At 38.3% G+C, this 24,273-nt stretch overlaps 2 protein-coding genes across 2 annotated transcripts in view; one reads left to right on the forward strand and one right to left on the reverse strand.

Annotated features, from left to right (window-relative positions):
• The window catches only part of LOC110051501 (uncharacterized), a 10,081-nt gene extending 2,438 nt beyond the window's left edge, over positions 1-7,643 (forward strand). The window contains exons 3-4 of the mRNA XM_089281381.1: positions 71-351; positions 6,174-7,643. Of these exons, the coding sequence (XP_089137507.1) occupies positions 71-351; positions 6,174-7,477 (1,585 nt within the window). The 3' untranslated portion in view covers positions 7,478-7,643. The remainder of the gene's footprint in view (positions 1-70; positions 352-6,173) is intronic.
• An 11,713-nt stretch (positions 7,644-19,356) lies between these two features.
• On the reverse strand, positions 19,357-22,621 carry LOC149096240 (uncharacterized). Its single transcript, XM_089281383.1, has 4 exons — positions 22,600-22,621; positions 21,480-21,778; positions 20,786-21,048; positions 19,357-20,440 (listed from the first exon to the last, which is right to left on the reverse strand). The coding sequence occupies exons 2-4, from the start codon at positions 21,767-21,769 to the stop codon at positions 19,380-19,382; spliced, it is 1,614 nt and encodes a 537-aa protein (XP_089137509.1). The 5' UTR covers positions 21,770-21,778; positions 22,600-22,621; the 3' UTR covers positions 19,357-19,379.
• Between the last annotated feature and the right edge of the window lie 1,652 nt (positions 22,622-24,273).

Consider the following 24,273-nt stretch of genomic DNA (forward strand, 5'->3'; position numbering starts at 1 on the left):
GTTGTTGTTGTTGTTGTCGACATTGTGAAGGGTATTGACAACAGTTATTATAATTCTAAATATATGTTAGGAGCAGGACGAGCCAATACCAGACAGGCTTTTTTCTGAGAGGTTTGTATCGTGGAAACGGCAATAACGTGGGCAGTATCGAGTGGGGAAAATGTTGCAAGTCATCTCACCATCCATATGAATGGGGAAACTGCTATGACGAAGACGTGAGCAATACGTTTGACAAAGCCGGTCTCAGTGAGTGTAAAAGAGAAGGTTATTTTATCGCCGGGTTTGTGACACGCCAACAAGGAGGCAAATTGTCCAGCATTAAGAAATTTAAATGCTGCAGTATGTGGAATGGTGAGTTTTTACGGTACCTAACCCTTCTTAGATAACATAATTTTCTCTGAAACGCCTTCCAAACTAAAATGTGGCATTCCAATTTGGAACAATTCCGAAGGGTACTGGTATTTGATGCCGAAAAAGTTTGTGTTTCCGAAAGGTTTTGGCTTATTGGAAGGAGAAAAAGAAGTGTTCAGTTGAGTCCGCCAGGGACGATACATCCAATTTCACCAAAATGTACAATTTAATGTAAAAAAGATCGTGCACCCATCGCGCTTTCCTTTTTTGAGAGATTCAGATTTTCTGATCTCCCGGCCCACAACTTATCAGAATAAAACGGTCATCTATCTATGATTCTAAAAGGATTCAGAATTTCTGATCCCCAAAGACTTTAATAGATTCAAAAAACTGATCCCCAGTCCACAACCCGTCAGAACAAAACAGTCATCTACTTATAATTCTAAATGCATTCAGAATTTCTGATCCCCATCACTTCACGGGACAAAAACGGCTATCTGTTCATGGTTCTAAAAGTATTGTGAATTTCTGATCCCCCTCCCCCACCAAATCAGCTAACATGATAGAAAGAGCTGTCGATTTATAATTCTACAACAATTCAGAATTTATGATCCCACATGACTTAAAGGGATTCAAAAATTCTGATCCCCCAGTGCATAACTTATCAGAACAAAACGGTCATCTACCTATAATTCTTAAAAGGATTCAGAATTTCTGATCCCCCTTATCAGGTGACAGGACAGAAATAGCCGTCTATTTATAATTCACAAGAAATTAACTAGATGTCTGATAGCTAAAAAGTAACGACTGGATAGTAACTTTAAACACATTACAGACAAAATGGATCACAGAGCAAAGGACATCAAAAAAGTACATAAATGAAATATTTACAGATAGGTCATTATTTATAACGATTTAAAACCACGCCAAAGGATCGAGACAAAAATTGCAGTTTCATGCCGGACAGTGAAAGGTTTTATTTTCAATTCAAAAAGATATGAATTTAGGCTCCAGAATTACAAGCTGTTATTTAAAGTTCACATCAAAGATAACAAGAATTTTAATCAGGACTCAGCTGCCGTCTGCCCCACCTCCGTTTTCTGCTTTAATGTGTTCGTTTCGGATTGACGGCCGCTATTCTTGCCTTTTTTTTCCCTCTGCTCTGCAATGAAGTAATTGAAGCTAAATATTTTTATAAATAGCGCTAGAATTAAAATTGGATTCATTAATCAATTGATCGGGAGTGTATTCTTTTGTAAAGAATAAAGAGCAGTATGTAGGCAATGCGGTAGTGAAGTGTATCGAGCGTGATCTGTAGCTTCAAATCAATTCAGTGTAAACTTTAAGTTACCTCTTCAAAAAGCACACTAACAAGCTATTATGCAAGCATTTCATACATAGGAAATGCGTGTGAATAATTTCCTCGTTACGGGTGCTAATAAAATCAGGAGAACAAACGTTTTTCTTGTGTTTCAGTGATCGCGAAATAAATATAACAACGAAATTTCTTCAGCCACAACATTGATTTCGATTCAAAGATTGAGCAGCTAACTTTAATGTTGAGCAACAATTCGAAACAATTATGATATACTTACTTTTCTGCGACTTACCTTTCTTTCACCGAAGCAATCAAGATACTCATTTAAACTTGAACAAATCATTCCATGTTTCTTGCTGCTATTGACAATGTTGGATTCGAAATTGCGCGCAAATAACCGACTCCTTTGGAAAGCGAATCTGCTGGTCAAAAGTATTCATTTATCAGATTCACCGAAGGATTATGGGATCGGACGGAAACACCAAAATGGCGGGCAAAGATCGTGGTGAATGTTGTTAGGATTCGATAACAAAGCTCTCTGTTATTTTATAGCCTTGCTCTACGTTGGAAAGCAGTCACAAATTGTTTACAGATGTCCGTTGTTATTCCAGTTGAGTCAAATCCCAGTAAAGGTAGAAAAGTATGAAGTTTCGTCGGCAAAACAGTGTGGCAATCAAACTATTTGCCAGCAGCTGGCGGTTTCTCTTACACTCGTCAGGTTTACAGAAAGCTTATGGTCCCTGCAGCTTTCCAAGGTAAACTGATTTTCTTGCATAATTTGTGAAGGTTCTTGAAATACTGGAAACGCTCTGGCCGGTTAAATTGATCGTGGAAGATTACAGAAGATGCAGATGCTTTAACACACTGTTAAGTCTTGTTGATTTCGTGAATGCAAATGTTCATTTCCTAAAGGAGTTATGAAAGCAACTGTATTCAACACAACAATATACGAACAATTTCGCGTTGGGAAAATCATTCATTGTAAAAGTACAATAAGTGCAATAAATGTGAGCTCTCTCATGTAGTTTACATATACTTCATATAGCTAGTGTATATCTTCTCTAGGATCAAGAGGGCATACATGTATTTATTATACAACAACTAAAACACAAGATATCAAAAAGCAACATCCTTCACCTTTTTGATTTTCAGGTTGATGGTGTTGCTCTTGAGGTTATGTTAGATGTGCATATTACATCATCAAGACCTTTTGTTTGCCACTTATTACTTGAGTTGCAAAAGACTGATGTTATTTTCATTAGGGTGATTGAAGTTCTCTTTAACTGGGCAGTACTTCAAAGGTTTTTTTATAATTTGGCATTTCGTTATGCAAATAGAGGTTATTTAGAACAGCAGATATAATTCACAGCTAGGTTACGGAAAATTACTTTTAACCACTTCCAGAAATTTGTAGATAAGGCTTACCATAATTTGAAAAACACATGATTCATGGATAAAATTAATTGAAAAAAATACTTTCATGAAGAAATTAATGTAATTGAAATTTGAAATTCATTTCAAGAATATTTTGTGCTTTTCCGGTCATGAAATCTGTTTACATTTCATGAAAATTTACTGAAGAATGTAAACATTTACTAGACTCCAATTTAAGTAGCTGAGAAGTGTTTCAAACAGGATTTTTGAAAGATACATGTTAAATTTAAGTAAGTTTTGTAATAAATCGCAACATAATGGAAACTCATTTCCAGCCAGATTTTGTCCTCCTTTTGCATCTGGATGTGCCTGGTTTTTGGTATTAAATTTTAAGGTACAACTGTAGGTTTAAGTAAAACTATGAGTTATTTATACATTTTCCTACGTACAGAGATTTCACTTAGGTTTAGGATTTGAAGAGCAGGTATCAAAGTTCAATATAAAATGAGTAATGAAGAGTTTTCAATGGTTAGCTATATTTTCACCACCTGTGACTAAGAAAGCTTTTGGCTAGGTTAATATTAAAGTGCTATGTGTACATGAGTGATGGATAATTTTTAGATTGGCTGCTATCTTTTTACAATCTCTGGCTTTTGGGTAGGTTATCACAGTGCGATATGAGTGATGGGTAGTTTTCAGATAGGCTATCTTTTTACTAACTACAGCAGAGGTAGGTTTCAGATAGGATAGTGTTTTATTGTTCAATATAAGGACTAGTCTTCAGATAGCCTAGTTTTTGGCTTACTACAGTAGTGGTGGTTTTTGGATAGACAAGTTAGTGGATAGCTAGGCCATCTAAGTATCTATTGAATATCTATACAGGAAGCTAGTTTTTAGCTAGTCTATCTATTTCCTAACTATCTGATGGATAGATATTAGTTAACTTTAAGCCATGCCAAAGATAGCTATCCTCTATCTACAAAACCTGTTGGATAGAAAAAAGATAGAGATTTTCATCCGTCAACCAGGAATGAGATAGTTGCAAGTAGCATGAAGTTAGTAATAAACTAGTAATAAGATATGATCGTTTTTGGGAGGGCTTCTTTAACTGAGGACAGCAAACTGTTGCCAGCTACCAGGAAACATCTCCAAGATGAGTGTGCCAAATTAAAAAAGAAAGAATAGAATTGCTTGTAGCATTAGCTACAATACTTGCATCCATATCTGTCAGGTCTTTATAAAAACAATTTTACCCACACCCTTCTCCTTTGAGCATGGTTAAACTGGTTGCGTAACTGAATTGTGAATGAACTGGTAGCCCACTCAAAAAGTTAGACTGAAGATGTAAAAACATGTTGGGCAAAGCTAAAGTCCATGGCCACTGCTATATGACAACAGGTTTTTGGAGGACACTGTATACATGTATGTAGAGTACATTGACCCACTTAAATGTATCAACTGCAAATTTAAATGTTCATGTAAATTGCAGTCTTTAATTGTCATCCCTGTAATGTACTGTAGTGTTCCTGAACGCTCTTTTTGTTTGATAACAGTGAGGTGCCTTGTTTCCATGTTAAACAGAAATTGTTAGAAATTTTTCCTTCACACAAGGTGAGCTAATTCTGACAGAGAAAGTGGAGTCTGCATTTATGCCTACAGTTGTGCAGTTTGAGTAATCTCACTTTTTTGGTCAATTCTGAACTTTCCTATCCTCTTAGGTACTGTTTGATATTGTTTTTTTAGACTTACAGCTACTGTAATTTTGAAGTGCATAGATCATTGTAATACAATGTGTGATGTTTACAGTTACTTATATTAATAGACTGCTGTGAAGAAACTTGTTCTTCATCACTCTCTCAGTATAATCTGAGTGTATGGAATCTGTTAAGAATTATGCTATATTTGCATAAAATTTCTAATTGAATATTGTTATCAAGAAAAAAATATTTTGATTAGACATTGTTCAGGCAGGCAGCAAGATCTAAACCCTGTCTTCAATGTTATGATTTAATGTGGCTACATTGGATGTAGCATTGGCTTTGCAGGGGATCAGAAATTCTGAATCTTCTCCTGTGTTCTTTGGGGGATCAGAAATTCTGAACCCTCTCTAGAGTTCTTTAGGGGATCAGAAATTCTGAACCCTTTCTAGTGTTCTTTGTGGGATCAGAAATTCTGAACCCTTTTTAGTGTTCTTCGGGGGATCAGGAATTCTGAACCTTTTCTAATGTTCTTTGGGAGATCAGAAATTCTGAACCCTTTCTAGTGTTCTTTGGGGGATTTGAAATTTTGAATCCTCTCGTGTTGTTTGGGGATCAGAAATTTTGAATCGTTTTCTATGGAGGTACCTCTCGAGACAAGAAATTCAAAAAAATAATTTGGTGTCTTATGCGTGACTTAAACATTACATTTCAGTTCAAATAAAGAATAGGAAATTGCTTGGAAGAATTTTTTAATTCCTTGCAAACAGGGAAACTTTTCCTCTGAGTTTTAACACCAGTTTAAGATTCTTAGTATATTGCAAAAATCGTCTTTGGAATTAAATGGCAATCAAAGACTTCCGTCTAAGCTCCACGTTTCACTTTAGGCCAATTTTGCACTCATTTCCAACGGAACTTCCAAGCCTGCAACGTAAATATAACTTTTCTCCGAGAAAGGTTTTTATTTTACACCGAAAAAGTAGCCATTTTTGAAGTGGTTCTTAGTATTTACTCTGAATTTTATCAAATTGGAACACCACATTTTAGTTTGGAAGGCGTTCTGATTAAACGTGAAGGCAGAGTGTGCTTAAATGAAAATCTGCTAAAATAAAGCTTCGAATTTTTTGATATTCTTGTCCACAAATATTGCCTGATTCAATTATTATTATTCCGCCATTACCTACATGTAATTCAAACCCTTTCTTGAATGTTCAGGCAAATGTAGGAAGCTATTCTTGAAAATCAAATACCAGTTGATATTTGGGTCTCAAATTAGGTATGGAACATCATTAGATAACTTGTTTTTTTTTTTTAATTCAGTAAGGCTTTCAAGACGCTCCACTCGCTCCCATCAAATGCATCTGGTCGCGTTACGATGAGAAACATTGGTAATGATAGCAAATAAGGATACCGGATGTATTGCTCTTTTCCAGAAATTCCCCAACTTAACAATCTGGACGGACTTAAACAACGCGTCATGGATTCCACCTTGGTTTACATTGGACAACTAGCCAACATGATGGGATTTGCATGGACTGGTGGATGCTGGTCTAAGTACGCTGGCGAAGATTTTCGCCGCAGAGGCGACACTTGGGAATCCAAGTACAGGTCGAATTGGTGCCTCGGAGACGGACCCAAGAAAGACGTTCGCCTAAAGATCACGTACGAGAATTTTGCCTTCACCATGAAAGATGTGACATTCGGAGAGTCTGTTAAGCAGTCTATCCCCGTGGATCAGGAACAACAATTGCTTAATTCACCTGACAGAAGCTACAGCAAAGTCGCCTCTAACAATAAGAACAATGCTGGCTATTTCTCCGAAGTGCAGATTGAAATGCGTGTTGCAAGTACCCTGAAAAATGTCCAGCGAACCAGCTGGGATTCAAAATTTGGATTTGAAGTTGGCATGGAGTACGAGCCACCAAGCGCAACAGGTGGTGTGGGCTTTTCGGTAAAAGGCAACTTTAACTATGAATGGGGAGGAGATGAAGAAGATACCACTGTCAACGAAGACTGGCATATTCTAAAGGTGACTGACAAGAAAGAACTTTCACCCAAAACATTTGCAGAATGGCACGCATTTAAAAAGCCCGAAAAAGTGACCCTTCCTTACACAGCTACCATCGTTCCCACATTCTCCGTTAAACTGGAAGGCTACATGAAATGGGGAGGCGGTTACCATGGAGCTACTACCAATTTCCATCAGGATCATCGCGGCTCTGGTGATCGTAGCAATGTAGAGCACACTTTTGGAAGTGCTGAGACCCCGTTCTACGAAGACCTCAAAAACCAGATTGAGCAGAATATGTTACCTTGGCAATGGCATGCTATGAAACAGAATTACCCCTCCGCAGACTACTTCATCGATCAGCTAACAAATAAAGATCTCTATGCATTTACTATGCCAGGTCAGTTTGAAGAAACAACGGAAAACGAGATAAAGTCATATTGGTATCCATCGCGACCCATCAACGAAATGTCAGACGCAGTCGCAAATTTAACTTTAATGGCTGATCAGGGGGAAAAGTTTCCGGAGTTTCCACGCATCCGCCCTCCACCACCAAAAGTCAAGACTATTGACAACAGTAAGGAGACGAAGGTTCCTCCTGTTAAGCAATTTAACGATGATGATGGCGGAGGTCCTGAGCCTACCATGTTCCCTCTTATTCATCCTTCGGCACCTAACCCTAACCCTAACTCTAACCCTAACCCTAACCCTAACCATCGACAACAATAAAGAGAAAAAGCCTCTACCTGTCAAGCCGTGTAGTGAATAAGGCACTGTGTCATGTTGGGTAGTTAAATTATAACTCTTTGAGTTTTCCAAGAATTTTAATGTACCCGTTATAAATACAACGTAATCAAAGAAAAATAAACTGATGATTGTCAGCTTCATTGGTAAACTTTTGAGTTTATTCTCAATTCTCTGTAGGCCGCAATCGAATCAAGACTGATAGCAATATAAGGCAGCCGTTTGCTTCTCCTTAAACTAAGTAAGCTTGGTGTCAACTGTCATGGATAGAAATTGACAGCGAATAATCTAAGTGTTTTAGTATAAATCTATTAGTCGTTTAAAACTTTATCTAAAACCTCTTCAAAGACACTTCGACAACGCAAAGAAGGGGCTGTCAGTTTGCTACCAAGCGCTCACCGTACGCTACTCACTATCTACAACAGAATAGATAGTGGTTAGCGTAGCCACTCAGAGAACCGCATTGGTGATAGGACGCCAGTAGATTTATGCTAAAACTGGATAGAAAATCGGAGCACATGTTTTCTATGTCCTTTAGAAAATTCTGCGTTGAAAAAAAGAAAACAGCCTGACTACTTTGATCAACAAAATGTTAACTCTCTCTGCTTGCTCCGGTCATTAAGTCAACAGCTCCTGCTAGTTCTTTGTTTATATCGTGTTCTAAAAACGCGATTTTCAACCAATTCGCACCTGTATTTTCTTCAGGCTATTTTCTAGATATCCTTGTCACATGGCTAGCTCTGAGAGTAGCATTATGAACCAATTTCTGCGATGCGATTGGCCACCTAAGCGGGCTGGGAAAGATGGCGCCATGATACTTGCTTTCGGGACTACCCGCTGTGACTGGAGCGCGAAGATCATGTTCCTTATCCCATGTATCGACCCTGATATAAAAACACAAAAAGGAAGTTGGCCAATATTCAGCGCTCTTGACCTCACGCTTAGTCGATAGCCCATATTTATTACATGGCAAGGTAGTCTTGAGGTAGTTCCTGGCGTTCCTTCTTGATCGGGATTTTACCATAAGGGTCTTAAGTCGCACATTTTTTGGTCCGAGAGCCATCCGTATAAACTACTTACTGACCGAGTGTGCTTAAGCCGTACCTGGGAAAGATTGACCCTTAGCTTGGTCGTTTTTTGTACAGAACCCGTTGCGCTCGGCTCGTACTGCTCGTACCACGGACCAATATTAACCTCTTATTAACCTTTCAGTATGGTCTCCTGGCGCGAGGACCATACTGGGGAATATTGGCCCAAGGTCGTGGTAGTACTGAAAGAGCGCAGCGCGGTCTCTACAAGAAAAGAACCAAAGGCCATTATGCCCCGTTTTTACTCCACTAAGTTACTTCAGAGGGTCAATAACTAAAACCAACCAATAAGATTGATCCATTGCCGGTCCAATATTCTCTAAATGTTGGACCGGGCGCTGCCACGCACGATCACTCTTGAAGATTTTCCGTAGTTTTTTATACGTTTCTAAGGTAACTTGCAGTCACGTAAAAGATTCTTTTTTTCCATTTTGTTTTTCTTAACATCAGACGTGAGTATATGCCTAGTCGGCTCTCAAGCTGAATTGCGCTTTTGAAGTTTGCGATGTTTTTCCATTCCATGATTGTATAATTTTATTCTTAGCATGTTCGGTCGTATTATCGATCTCTTAATAATTATTAACCAAGCCAGCTCGGGCTGAAAAAAACCTCGAGACGATATTATCCCAGTATGGACCCTGCACTTGGTCTGGAGCGACCTAGGTTTGTAAGTAATTATGATCGTTTCTATGGAAACGGTCTGTATGGCAAAATCCCGACCAAGAAAGAACCAATAAGAACGTTCTTACTTACCTCAAGACTATCTCGCAATATAATAATCCCCAGTATGGCCCTAGCGCTAGCTGGGTAATTGGTAAAAGGTTATTTATTACTTTTTGTGTATGTCAATATATCTGCGTATGAGACACATGATACGTACTCATGATACTCTCTTTGTCAGTGCAATCATTTTGTTTCTTTGTGTGCCATGAAACTGAGTGTTTTGAAAGTAAAAACTAGTAACGCGATCTATCGGAACAGCAATGCAAAGGAAGCTGGTGATTGATTTGAGGAAAAAAAAAACATTGTGCGTGATTTTAGAAATCACTTCTTGTTTTCGGTAGCATTTTTATTCGCTCGTCAGTCATAACAAAAAAGTGCGATTTTAATCAGGATAAATGCAATTCCTAAACGGATCAACTGCTATTCAGTGTTACATCACAAACTGCAACCAAACTTTCAATACTTTTTGTCTCTCTTTTAATGTGACAACAGAGCATCGCAATAATTAGTGTTCTTCATTAGCATAGGCAGTCTCCTCCGCAAAAACGGATGGGGACGAGACTATTGCTTAGGCAGAAAGTGTATCATTTGCACCTGGAACGTTTGCAACGGGTTTATCATTCCATTGCACAGTGAAATCCAAACCTGCCACTTCTTGAAACATGCCATGGAGGTCGAATTTGAACAGGCTCTCGTCGGTCAGTCCGCCAATCAATTCTTGATCCTACTGATTCAATTTCTCGTCCTGTCCATGCATCATATCACTCCAAAGCCAAGAGCTGTCCCCTCGCTCACTGACCTGCGTGGTTATCTGGCAGTGGTTATCTGGTATAATGATCCTGAGGTGGCCCACTTGATGGTACCGTCTTCATCTGTGTTCAATCCAGCACTCTTTCTTCCTCCAGACAAGGTGATGGACGCTTTGAAAGTTCCAGCAGCTAAGCCGAACATGCCGGGAGACGTGTAACCGAGCGTCACTGAAGCTCCGAAAGAGGGCTTAAACCTGGTGGTAGAGCAATGGGTGACGGTGCGAACAGACTTTTTTTCTCTTGAAGTACTTGTTCAGGTTGAAGATCTCTCTGACATCGTGTACAATAAGCTTTATAGATAGAATTTATGGTTCCCCATAGTCGATATTCTTTACTTTAAAAGAAAAGTTCTCGTAGAAGGTCTTCAGACGTTCCTTCGCCTTCTCTCCACTGCATCCCGCTTTGTGCCAGTGCTAGCCGTCGCCGTCTCATAAATAATCTTGGCCATTATACTGACCTCTGCATCCTTTTGACCAACCTTATCCCAAGTAAAACGCCAAAAGAGCCAAGTTATCGAGCATCAAATCCATAGCTCTCGTCTTCACTTCATCTCCCGACGTGAGTGTTAGGACTTCTGCAAGGAAAAGCGGTATCGAGCTTCTAGCCGTTATGAGCATGGAAACAGACTGACATACGTACATACAGATTCCTTGCATCGCATGAAGTAAGCATTAGCAGCACAAGTTATTGAGCTTTGCCAAGGTTTACATTTTCGACCGCAACTTACCAGCTTCAAATAAAACACAACGAAAAAGTTTACTTTTTAGCTTTAACAATTTTTAATCCAAAGTAACGTATTTCAGGTTACTCATCCACGAGCCCGCATATGTTTGACCGACACCGCGGAAATACGTTTTTTGACGTCACCGTAACTGGTCAGTGGTCATCACCATCAGGCTGTGCTGTCCTTCGATCGATCAGTTCTCCGAGATCAGTATTTTGGTTCGTTTTAAGGTCGAAAATATCCTTGATACTTCTCGTTATTGGTGAGTTTGACGTCCTTAAATGGGTTTTTAATACTCAAACAATGTTCCGGTAATGAATAGGGGTACAGGGGAGTCATTTTGTGTGGAGTAATGTGTAGTTTGCTGACTCGAGCCTGGATCGTGTTGCTTCAGTCGCCCTCGCCTCAGAATTGTCGAAAACAACGATGAGTATCCAGCAAAGCAGAAGATTGGTTCTGTATGAAGCTTTTGCAAGAATTTTGAAGACTAGTTGGATTAAAAGTGTAATTTGCATGAAGTGGTTAAGGTACATGTAAGTCGGGACCGTTTTATTCACATTCACTTTGCGCCGACATGTGGTGCTTGTTCATTTAGATTATATTTTGCAACGCGTCAAAGAAACTTTGATAAGAATTTGCCTTTAAAGACTGGCTTGTTTGGCGTTTCTATCACCTTTCTGACTTTCTGCGACTTTTGGAACAGATGAAATAATTTTTTTGTACCTGCCGTTTGCTGTGAGAATAAAACATTTGTTCATTTCATTCACAAGATACTTCTCTATCATTAAAGATTGTTTAAGCCTACATTTATATATAACGGTGGCATTTGCGAAGGGAGTAGAAATCGAAAATATTGTGATTTGTTGGCCGAAGCGAACGCTGGAAATACTGAAAACATTCAAGACCGCTCAATATGTTCGGTTCATAGACAATTTTTCCTCGCTTGAGGTCTTTTTTGTTTACATCGATTACATGTTGATAGTACATGGAAATTTTCAAGACCGTTTCCTTGTACATGTATGCACAGGTAACTAAATATTTTAAAATGCCCAAACACCTGAATTTGTTTACACGAAACCGCTTCCACTTATGGGATGTGGTCAAGTTTCACATCTTGTAATGCTGAAAAGACATTCAACATTTCAGAGAGGCAGTAAATCAACTCTTCAATGAAACCCACTAGTTTATTTTGTTTACTCAGTCATTTGAAGCTTTTCGATTTCTATTTCCCTATCTTACATGTGCAGTGTATCAACTGATGTACATAATTGACTGTTGTTGTTTTTCCTTTCATTTAATTTAATTCAGATGAGCTTTGCTCAATCACTACAAAATAATTTTTACATTGTATGTGCTTAATGAATTAGACATGTACATATCATGTGCTTTGAATCAGTATGAAATATTTATTAATTATGATCCCCTTAGTCATAATATTGTATCATCCTCCCTTCTGTAAGATTCTTACTTAACTTGTAATCACTTTATTACAAGACATTATAGCACCTGATGGCAATAAATTATATAATTATATGTACTTATTTTTTTTCCTGTGATATTTGGCTAACAAGTGGGTTTGCTTCTGCCACTGTGTCTCTGAATTGGCGTACTGTCGTCTACAAACCATTGGTAATATATCTTCGCTACATCCAACTCAGATACTAGACACAAAAGCATGTATTAAAGAACAGATACATTTCTTACAAATTAATATTTATTGCATTTAGTTCATCACTTAAGTTCTACAACATTGCTTTTCTCCAGTGAGAAATTTTGTGCAAAGTCTGAAGTTGTAAGTTGCAAAAACAAGTTCCGTCAGTAGTTGCGAATCACTTAAAATCAGGCTTTGGTACTGTAAACTGAATGGCAGAAAGCAAGGAAATTAGAAATTGTCTCAAATACACGAGTGATAAAAGAGATAAACTTGACTGAAATCTACAGACTCCTTTTTTTAGGTTTAGGGTTAAGGTTAGGCCTAAGGGACAAGGTGGATGGTGCGGTGGCCTTGTGGTTAGTGCGCTCAGCAATGGATCGAGCGGTCCGTGTTTGAGCCCTTGTCAAGGATATTGTGTTGTGTTTTTGAGGAAGACACTTTTACTCTCACGGTGCCTCTCTCCACAAAGGTGTATATGGGTACTGGTGAATTTAATGCTGGGGGTAACCCTGTGATCAACTAGCATGCTATCTGGCAGGGGTAGTAGAAATACTCCTAGTCGGTTCATGCTACAGAACCCGAGATACGCCTGGCCTGATGGGCCACTTGGCTCTATGCAGACTTTACCTTTTACTCAGGGACAAGGTACTGCATCAAGTGGAGGAAGAGACAGCGGAGTCAGAACCTCTCACTTCCCATATCTCTATCTCTTGACTCCCACCCTTGTTCGTCCTGCTCCTGTCCCCTGTAAATTAAGAGACTCAAAACACATCTTAGTCATTTAGCTGCACACCTTTACCTTCGTTTTCAGCCTTGCTACTCTTACCTATGTCTTTCAAGTGAATGACCTATGACGTAACCACTGTCAAAGGGTTTCATTTTGGGCCTCATTTTGAGCCCAAGGGTGAATTTTTCTTTGCCCGTCGGCCCAGAAGTCTCTAAAGACACTAAATAAAAGTCAGGTAACATTTTCAGTTCTTGTTTTTGAAAGTATTTGAAGCCTTAATGAATGACAAAAATTAGCATTTTGCATTTCTCTCTGGATTCCTGCCCCCTATTCTCCCGAGCTCCTGCCCCCTGCCTCCCCCCACCATCAACAGATGGCTGAATGTCCAGGAGAGGAGTTGCCATATGGAGAGCATCGGTCAGTGTTCTCTCCGTTGGTGTTTTTACAGCATTAGTGTTGTGGAAATCATCCATGGACAGTATCTAAAAGGATTTTTGCTGAGCCAAAATAGAAAAAAATGTACAATAGAAGAAGTTTTCTATTGGGAAATCCAGATAATAGTAATATGTAAACAAATATTAATCTTAGAAAGTTATACAGAGTCTCAGGCTCTAAGGTAATGTGGTCAGAAATTATCTGGGTGGCCTTACAATCAGAAGATTGCTGTGTGAATACAGGGGGGGTAGCCTATTTATAACTAAAAATGAAATTCATTTATTGAGTTTTAATTGGAAGTTGTTATTACCCAGATTTTATGGTATTTTTATTGTCTTGCAATAACATATGCATGTATTTTTAATTACCCTTTTAACAGCTTTGTATTCCATGTCTTCTGCCATCTTAAGATAATCAGATGTCATGTACTTCTTGTGGCTTTTTTTAATAGCTAAATAGCTTTTTTTCTAAACTCTAATAGCTATGCAACTAGTTTAAAATAATTTTCACACTTTAGAGGCGCTAAAAGCAAAATACAGAACTACAACAATTCGAAATAATGACAAGAAACAAAGAAACAATAATAAACATGAAAATTTTAAATTTTATTTTCGCCAGCCTCAAGCTTACTGAAGTACAGTATAATTAAATTGGATATTTTATGATAAAACATACCTCGGTGAATTCTTCCCCGAGTTGAGGCCAGATTTTGAACCCTTTTAGGGATTCAGTCCTACACTTGTTACACCAACGTGTCCAAGATTTATACGAAGCACTGCTTCGATTTCGGCCAACTTGGTCCATAATTCGGTGATACCGAGTGGAGACAGGATGACCGTGTTTACTTACGCGAGTGCCCCCAATCGAACAAGTGGACGAATACGAGATTGTCTTCCCGACGAATTTGATCGAAATGCCGTTGACATACCGATTCACACGGTTCAAGCCCATCAATTCAACAAACTTGAGAAGTTGATGTCCTCAGAACACCGCTGCAGCAACACAAAAGCTGCTTAGTTTTAGCCTTAGCGCACATCGTAACGTAAATTGCCACTGGCTCGCCGCTTCCGGGCATGAACTTTCACGAAAAAACACCAATTTCATACCGTGTGCAAGTTCAGTTTGGCTTTGGCACAATATATAATATTAACTGAGAAGTTTACAGTGTGCGCTCTAAGTTTTGTATCTTTTTCACTGTCGACAAGACTCGCTGCGATAACAATGTAAAAGTTGCAGGCATTTTGTAGTTTTGTTAAGGTGTACCGCTGACCAGCAAAATACTGTATCGCGCCCCAAAAAACGTATTTCCGCGGTGTCTGTTTTACCACGTACAAAGGAATCGAAAACTCTTGCAACTTCTTACCAATCCTTTTGCTTTTTGAACGACACATTCAACTTAACTACGTGGTAGAGGTAATTCACACCCCTTGGCGTATTTCAATTAGGTTGTGGGAAAGTGATAACACATTTTGTGGTGATATGGAAAAAAAAAAAATAGTAAATAAAAATATACTTCCAATTCCGGTCTGTGATGGGTGTACAACTGAACTCTGTAGTCGGATATGAATATCAAATTCGTGTTCTTGGTTACCGTGACACGGCGTAAGGTTTCCCAACCCCTGCGGAGCAACACGAGGGGATACTCCCAGATATAAGCAATATGGATATGCGCCGCTGTGACGGGTATGGTTTCCTGGGAGTTTACTGGGATAGTGTACCGCAATCAGAGAGTTTTGGTCTAGAATAGGGTTTAATATATATTTAATATATACACTAAGCTGGAGGAATTTGAAAAAGCAGCAATCACTAGAAATTTTACATTTGTTTTTGAGTGAAACTCGAGCAAAGAAATATCATGATTATCTGAACGTCATCGTTTTCGAAAAGCTTCGTTTTCAAAATGTTTTCTGTCCACGCTAAAACGTAAAGCCGGTGTTTTCAAATTCCTTCGGTTTGATGAGCGTTTTCGAAAAGCTCCGTTTTTATGACGGTTTAGTCAGTGGACTGAAGACCTAACGGGAGAAATAAAGCTCCGTTTTCAAATTCCCTCGGCGTTGTGTGACAGGGCCTAAAACGGAACTTTCGGTTTCCCTTTATGATGCCTATATAGCTGTTTTACTCCTCTTCGCCACTTTGATCTGTATTGCAGAGAGAAAGGAAAGGCAATTAACTCAATACCTACCTTGAGCCAGGCTTCCCATGCATAAATGTAGGATAATTCCCGCCAGTAAAACGATTAATATGTTACTAGTCATTTTGAATTTACAAAAAAGTCTGAAAGAGATGGCAAAAATATAAAACAGTTAACTTAAAACCAACTGGATGAAAGTTTTCAAAAACGTAGCTTGATTTGATTTTGTGTTTTAGTGACCTTCCTCAACATTCAGTGAGGTAACAAAGAAAAAGGAATCTATGGGAGAAATTTCTATGTCAAGCGCCAAGTCAGTTGTAAAAAGAATTTCCATGCGTCTAGTTTACGTTAAGATCTTCAAAACCTTAATTATGAATAGCACAACTATTATTTAGCTGAAGGTAAAAAATTCAAACCGTCAAAAATTACTTACATCCCGTTTCAAAGAAAATTTTTTACTCTAGAATTAATTGGAAAAGGAAGCACAACACTTATCTTACTATCCGAATAAAATGATTAATTCGAACAGTCGTGTTTTCGCCCGAGTTGACTTTGAAGGCAATTTTTTATTATTATTATTATTTTTTAATTCAGTGCATGCACATCATACTCAAAAGCATGAACATGAAGTGGAAAAATGTTACTCGGAGTCGATTAATATACGATTTTTCGTACTCTAATAGGTGACAATTAAGTTTACGGCTCGTTCGCTCTTTACATTTTTTCAACTATAAACATTAAAAAAAGTAATAATAGACTAGAGGATTAGTGATCTTACCTGAGCTAGTGTCTTGATCGCTGACGAGGTACAACTAAGTATTAAAAGAATCTACATTTTCATTTAAAAGCACATTTTCGAGTGAATTAACCTATTACGAGATTCCGAGTATCAACTCATAAATTGCCATGATCACGTAATTTCGTTAATGTCAACTCTAAAACGCTGCTTTTACACTAACCCAATATCCCATAGTCAATAATTTTTGTCTACAGTGGAGTAATATTGTAAAAAGAAAGTAAACGTTGACAAGCTTTAGAAATAAAAGAAGTTAAATATTAGCCAGGTATTGGCGTGCGCTTTTGTTCCAAAATAGCCCTCTTGGCTTCATAAAGAAAATAGATCAATATAGAACCTTCTAGAAACCTTCTAGAAAACTTTTCTTTTCTTTTCTAATTTATCTTTTTGTTGTTTTAAATGTCTTTTAGTCGATGATATTATAAGCCAGCCAATGACAAAACAATAACATGACAAAATGTGTTATGCAATTTAGTCCAAACACAAAAAAAGAAAGCTAAATATCAAGTGACGGTACACATCGAGGTCTATCAGTCTTTAAAATATAACTTTGCTTTTGAAAATAGCACAATAATATTTCGCAAAACTTAGTAATTTTTGACGTAAATAATGTCGTCAAGATGGATTTCAATAACGTAATCTCTGGCGTATTTTTGTCATGGGTTTCATGTTAACAGTAAGCAACTCTTTTCTTTTTTTTTTCAGCACTCATTGCGCATGAACAGGAATGTCCAATTGATTAGGTAGTAGCAGTTCCTACCATCGCAATAGTTATGGGCATGTCATCAAGAAAGTTATTTTAAAATACGAACACATTCAACCTGTGAGCACCTTTTCTTAGCGTTTATCCGCATGACATATTTTCTAGCGGTTGTCATGTATGGAAATAAATAAGCTATTTTTATCTATATTTTTATAGTTATTTATAATTAGGTAAGTAAAGCTCTCGATCGCTAAGATCAGTAGATTCGGTCATACTCCAATGTTACCTCCACATGTACATGTTTGGTTCCTCAAAGCGATGGAATTAAATATCCCCTGCTTCGTGCTGAAAGTTTTATTTTATGAAATGAGACCAGTCTCGTCCCCCATAATATATAACAGTTGTTCCTTAAATACAAAAACGAGCTCAAATTCGCGTTTTATATTAGTCACTTCCAGTAGATGAGTATTCAATAATGTGATAGGTGTGAAACAAGAATTAATAATCAGTCAATCAGTCAACTACATCATTGACCAGGAAAACCAGCATTTCATAACTTGAGAAAAGTCACATCGTTTCGTTTCTTTATTTCTTAAGTTATTTATCCGTAGCAGATGTCCTAGTGTAAATGTATGGTGAATTTATTTATACACATTAATTCGTTCCGTGTGGATGTTCGAGTACTAAAAATATCCTTGACGGGATGTGGTCATGTGCTACGATTGCCCCATTCCTTGAAATAGTTTTAGCGCTTTCTCTTTCTATTACTGACTTACGTGATTTATTTATCACTTCATATTGGTTTTCAGGGTTGCATAAGATCGTCACAGCAGCATCTACACCGTGTACATGTCAATATCGTTCTGTATTGTTATATTGCCTCCTCTCGAAACTGAGCATCAGACTGAGATAGATGCCTTCACGCTCTTCCTGCTTTCCATTATTTCCCATTATTGGCTTCTCGTGTACATTTTGATCTTTCTATTCACACATCGAACAGAAAAATTAAAATCATGAATATTTTTATAAAGCGTAAAATCATTCTTTCAAGGTTTTTTACTTTTTCCTCTTTCCATTTTTTTTGTTTTGTTTTCCTAAGTGACGTCAATCAAGAATAAGAGCCATTGTGTCTTGAAATATTTCCCAATACAACTTCATAAGAATCACTTTGTACCCAGTGATTCTTGTACGCTGAATAAGGGCCCTTGAAGGACTACGAGAAATAAATTATGGTTGAAAACAAGGAATTACGCATTTCAATCGCTACCTCTAAGCAGCCACTTAGTTCTTACGATAGCACTGCATTCTTTTAATTCCATAAAATAACGCAGGCATGTTAGCTGCTCTTAACAAAAATTTAAAGGTGCCTCTTATTAAATCGTTAGATCACGGTCTTGTCAAAGCCCTCTGCCATAAAAGATGGATGCACGAGAAAGTGCTCTTTCTCGCTACTTAGGCTCCACTTAGGCTTATTTCACACAGCGCCGGAGACATTTTAAAACGGGGTTTTCGCTCTGAAAATGCATCAAATGTTTTCCGTCCTCATTACCCTGCAGAAATTTGAAAACGCATCAATCACCACTCATTTTGGATTTAGATTTGTGTTTGACGAAAACTCGTACGGGGAAATCACATGATTATTGGGGGTTCACCGTTATCGTAAAGCTCTGTTTTCAAAATGTTTTCCGTCCACACTAACACGCATTTCCGGCGTTTTCAAATTCCTCCGGGTTGAAAAACGTTTTCGAAAAGTTCCGTTTCGTGACCAATTCTTATGGAAGGTATACAGTAACCGTAGTAATAAAACTGCGTTTTCAAATTTCTCCGGTGTATTGTGAACGGGAACTTGCTTAATACTAGGACAGTCTCTTTATTTATAGGGCATTAATTATGGTATAGCTGCAAACTCGCACAAGAAAAAACGGCTTCGCGATCTATTGTTTAGTTAAGTTGTTACCATGACTTTGGCTTGCATTCCAACAAGCAATTTTACAAGAATGCAGACTATCAATCAAATTTAAACACAACAAGTTTCGATTCGCTGTTTTAATTTGACTGATCAAATGAGACATCATAAAGAAAATAGTCACGGCTATCTCACGACAGTTCCTTTTTAGCAGTGAGTGTTGCATTAGCACTTCCAACATTTGCAACTGGTTTATCATCCCACTGCACATTGAAATCCAAGCCTCCCACGTCATGAAACGTGCCATGGAGCTCGAACTCATACAGACTTTCATCAGTCAGCTTGTCGATAACGTTCTGTGCGTTTGGTATGTTCTGTTTTAGCAGGTGCCAAAGCCAAGGACTGTCATTTCGCTGACTCTTCTCCTTCAAGAACTTATAAAAGGGATTGGTGGCCGTGCCGATAGTGTACGGAAAGGAAGGTCGATCTTCTGAGCCTCGGTACGTCTCATGGTAGTTGGGATTGTCTCCGTTGACTCCACCACCCCAAATGAGAAAGCCTTCCAGCCTGGCAGTAAATTGGACTTGTATGGTGGCTTTGTAAGGTACATTGACTTTCTTCTGAGAAGTTGTAATCCGGTAGGATGAGCCTGCGTTGCCTTCTGTTGTTTGCTTCTCTTTAACTCGCACAATGTCCCATGTTATCTCACCATTCTCATCTGTGTTCAGTACAGCACCTTCACTTCCGCCTGACAGGGTGACTGACCCTTTAAAAGTCCCAGCGGCAGCCCCAGCTATTAATCCAGGAGACTGGTAACTGAGCGTTACTGAAGCTCCAAATCCAGACTTGAACCTTGTGGAAGACGAGTGTGTCACGGTGCGAACAGATTTGATTTCTCGAGCTATGGTCGTGTCTACTCCTGAGGAATCTTGATTATTTATCGCTCCAACATCTTGTATAATGGGTGTCATTGATTGAATTTCTGGCTCTAGGTAATCAATGTTCTTTACCTTGAGTGAAAAGTTCTCGTAAACGATCTTCAGACGATTTGTTGACATGTAATCCTCACATCCATTCTGATAGTGGGCTTTCCAGCTGTCACCTTCTCGTAGGAAATCCTGCCCCGCGCGTCTGCCTCTGCATCCACCAGCCCAACCATAGCCGAGATAATTAGCCAGAAGAGCTAGGTTATCAAGTGTCAAATCCATGACTCGCGTCTTGACTTCTAGCACTGATGTGAGAGGGAGCTTCTCTGCAAAAGAGAAGTGAAGTAAAGATTCTAGCATTATCAAATACTGGTCATATTGAAATTGACTTAATGACTAACATACTGGGATTATGAACACGTTAATTGCGATTGTTTCTGTATAATCGGAAAAGTTGCCGAAAATTGTAAAATTTCGAAAATGCCAAAAATGTGTAACGGTGTGGCCAACCCATTCATACTTCGTGCTTCAGGCTTGAGAAGTTTAAGACATTATGGCATTTAGAATCTACAACCGATAAACACGAAAAACCTCGCCAGGGAACGGATTCTATAACACCAACCATCATCAAATCATAATGGCTCACTCAGCAACATGTAACATCTACATACCATCGTACATGTTGCAACATCTGAGCTGGTTTATGCTCGAGAGTGCATGGGAAGAACCACGATGGATACCAACCACGTAGAAGTTATTTCTGCTGCATTCCATGGTGTCACCTTTAACATTTTGATCATAACACTCTTTATACCAGTGTGGGTGAAGAGCAGGTTTACAACAGGTGGCCCACTGAATACTGTTCAGCTGATGTCCTCCTCCGCGGTGGAGTCCTCGAATAAAATGGCCTGATGGACAAGTGGCCCAGCCTTCCCTAAAACGCAAAACATCGATAACTTCTTGTTTGTTTGTTTGTTTGTTTGTTTGTTTCGGTTTATGGCTGTTTGTGTTTTCACCTTGAATGTTCGTTTCCAGTTTCAAGTCGGAATGCATTAAGTAACTGACTAATTTTCTGGTTTAAATGGTATACGAGTAGCATACCAAGTTAAGATAACTTCGAAACATGTATGTCAGTTTCTAGTCGTCCTCCCTCGGCAAGCTAAAGTGAATTGACTAACCCAAATAACTTTCCTGAATCGCTACGCGTTATAACTAAGCTTCCTAAGTACTTTACATGTAGATCGATTCTTTTTAGCGTAAAGGTTCAAATTTAGAAGTGTCTTCTTAAAAGAAAAAAAAAAACAGTAAACACTCGCACCAAACGAAATTAAAAATAATCACCCCGACGTGACTCGAAAGACTCACCTTGAAAAACTCATATCCCAGTCGGCCGACGTACAAGTGTAAGGTATTTCTAAATGTAATTCAGGTGGCTGGCAGCATTTCACTTTGCTAAAGTCCCTCAGGTCATCAGTTCCTCGAGTCCGTTGAAATCCTTTGACGTAAAGAAGGTCATACTGAGGTGTACACCACGAGTATCCCTCTTTTGACATTTCCTCTTGAAATTCCTCGTCTTCGTAACACCATTGAAATGTTGAGGTTGGAAAGGTAAACAGTGTGACCAAAATCGCGATTCTAAGGTGAGGCGATGCCATTGCAGTGATCTAAAGCACAGTCAATAGAAGAAAAATCGTTGCTTTACAAAACTTGCCCGATTTGAGTCAGCATGAAAAAAAAAAAATCCTTTTATTGCTTTTGTTATCTTTCCAGGCGATACCATTGTAACAGTCTAAAGCACAGTCAATTAAAGAGAATTTGCTTTATAAAGCTTGCACGATATTTGAGTAAGAATAAGAAATAATATGTCAATCTATTGCTTGTTATACCTTGTCAATCTCTTAGGATGGACGTAAGATCAGTTATAGCAAAATAAACGTAAGGAAACGTTTGCTAAATACTACTTCCTCTGCGTGGTAAAACTGATGGTGTAACAGAGCATGTTTCCACTCTGAAAAACGCATATATAAGTCCACTTAAATTAAACAACCAAAAGACAAGATGCATCCCTTAGCTGGGGGAAACAAATGTATACAATGTTGGAAAAGGAGACACCATTTTAATAATCTTATCAACCAACAGGTAAATTTCTAAGTTTCTAAGCTACCATTTTAGAGATGTCTACATATGGTTTTCACTGGAGGGAACAATCACTCGCCAGTTGGAGTTCGCGAGGTCTCTAACTGGGGACGTAGTAATCATTGGGGTTGGAGGTCTAATAATTAAATTTAAAAGAGACATTTTACTTAATGATATCACTTTGCTCTTAAGTCTCGTCCCGGAGGGCGAAATGGACCGGAAGAAGGTTATTTGGTGGCGAGTAGCACTTTGTAAGTAACCATGTTTATGAGCGAGTTATTGTAATAATGACAACGATGTCATCCTAAAACAAAAGGATTATTTTAAGTTCTGGGTGAGCGTGACTTACCCGACTCAGATGCGTTGACCGAATAAATTGAAAAACTACAATGACAAAATATAAGATTTCTGCGGACCATTAAATTGAGCTATGTATTATTAACCAGGAAATAGGCAACGAGTAAAACTTGTCTTGCTGTTTTAATTAAACAAGCTGCTGGTGATTGTGCGTGTAGCCTAATAATGCAACAAGAAACACACAATAGCGAAGTGTTAACCGAACGAAAAGTAATTTTCTAACTCACTGGACCTTTCATTAACGCGTAAGTTCACGATTGAACGATTGAAGAAACCAAACCTTCCAACAAAGGACTCGTGTGATTAACCTACGGGTGATACTTACTGGTATTAATTGAGTTTTATTTAACCCTGTTTTGAGCCACTTATGGGATCACTTATCAGAATATCGCCTTTTTCGCAGATATACCATTCGGTGCTATTTTCGCAAGGTTTTGACAATACATCACATTACCGGACTAAAACTTGGCTTTCTGGTATGTTTGACTCTAATCAAAGAGAAGGCGACATTAATAAACAAACATAAAAAAACCTTTAGCAGCCGTACATTTGGTTCAACTAGTAGAGACGACTCTAAAAAACATATTTATTCCCAGCAATTCCATAGCTAATTGTGATTCTCAGATTGGGTCTCATTTGGTCAGTCTCAACTGCACTTTTCTTCATTAATCACTGAGGAGAGTTGAGTAACTATTTTTAAGGTGAAACTTTCCAAACCTTTCCTTTTTATTTGAAAAATGTCTTATGTAATGTGGTAAGCTTGAAATAGATGACACCTATTGAAACTCTCTCGGACAGAGTGAGTGAAAAAAAAAACACCAGAAAACACTTAGGTAAGCTTGAACACTTTCCATGTTTATCCAAAAAAAATTGATATTTTTAAGAAAAGCACAAATTTTCTCCGAAACTTTCCTTTTCTCCATAATTCTGTCCAATTGACCATTCTTAGCCTCTAATGAGCAAAATTTGGCTCGATGAAGGAATTCATACATTTTGGTTAACCACATCATTATTTACAATCAGTGTCACAAAAATGAATGAATATAGAGTTACACACTTACGACGAAATAAAAACACCATTTTTATTCAGTAAACCCTGACCTGCCGTTTATGTCAATTAAAGTGAATTTTCTGGTCTTTCAAGTCGATAACAAATAAATGTAGAAGGAAATGCAAATTTGGTATTTGAGACGTTCATTGCTATGCCCTTTCGGTTATTGAATTACCGGCATTTTGATCGTGTTTCATTGTGGTAAGAAGTTTCAGAAGGACAATCAAAATGCTCGCGCTCTCTTCCACAGCTGACGTTTGACGGCATACACCCAAAAGGAGGAAGATTAATGTAGTATTTACAAAGAAAGTAGCTGTGTTGAAAAACAAACAAACAAACAAAACAAACTTATCCTTTTGCGATACAGAGAAAAGTAGAAAAAGGTCACAGCAGGACATTGTTTTGGCCATTTAGCGAAAAAAATGATGTCTGAACAGCTGGCCATATGATTTAGTGCAGGCTCGAATAGCAAAATAGCAACCAAATTCAATACCAGAAGAGTTGTGGACATCCTCTAATTATTCCTTTTTTTCCTTGAAGTGAAAAAATTTACCATTTGCATAGCAATATGATGAACTTTATCGTCGTTGCAAAGCAAGGAGTACTCATAATAAT

This window comes from Orbicella faveolata, unplaced genomic scaffold (genome assembly GCF_042242905.1).
Source record: "Orbicella faveolata isolate gen_17 unplaced genomic scaffold, um_ofav_v1 contig_48, whole genome shotgun sequence".
Taxonomy (NCBI): domain Eukaryota; kingdom Metazoa; phylum Cnidaria; class Anthozoa; order Scleractinia; family Merulinidae; genus Orbicella; species Orbicella faveolata.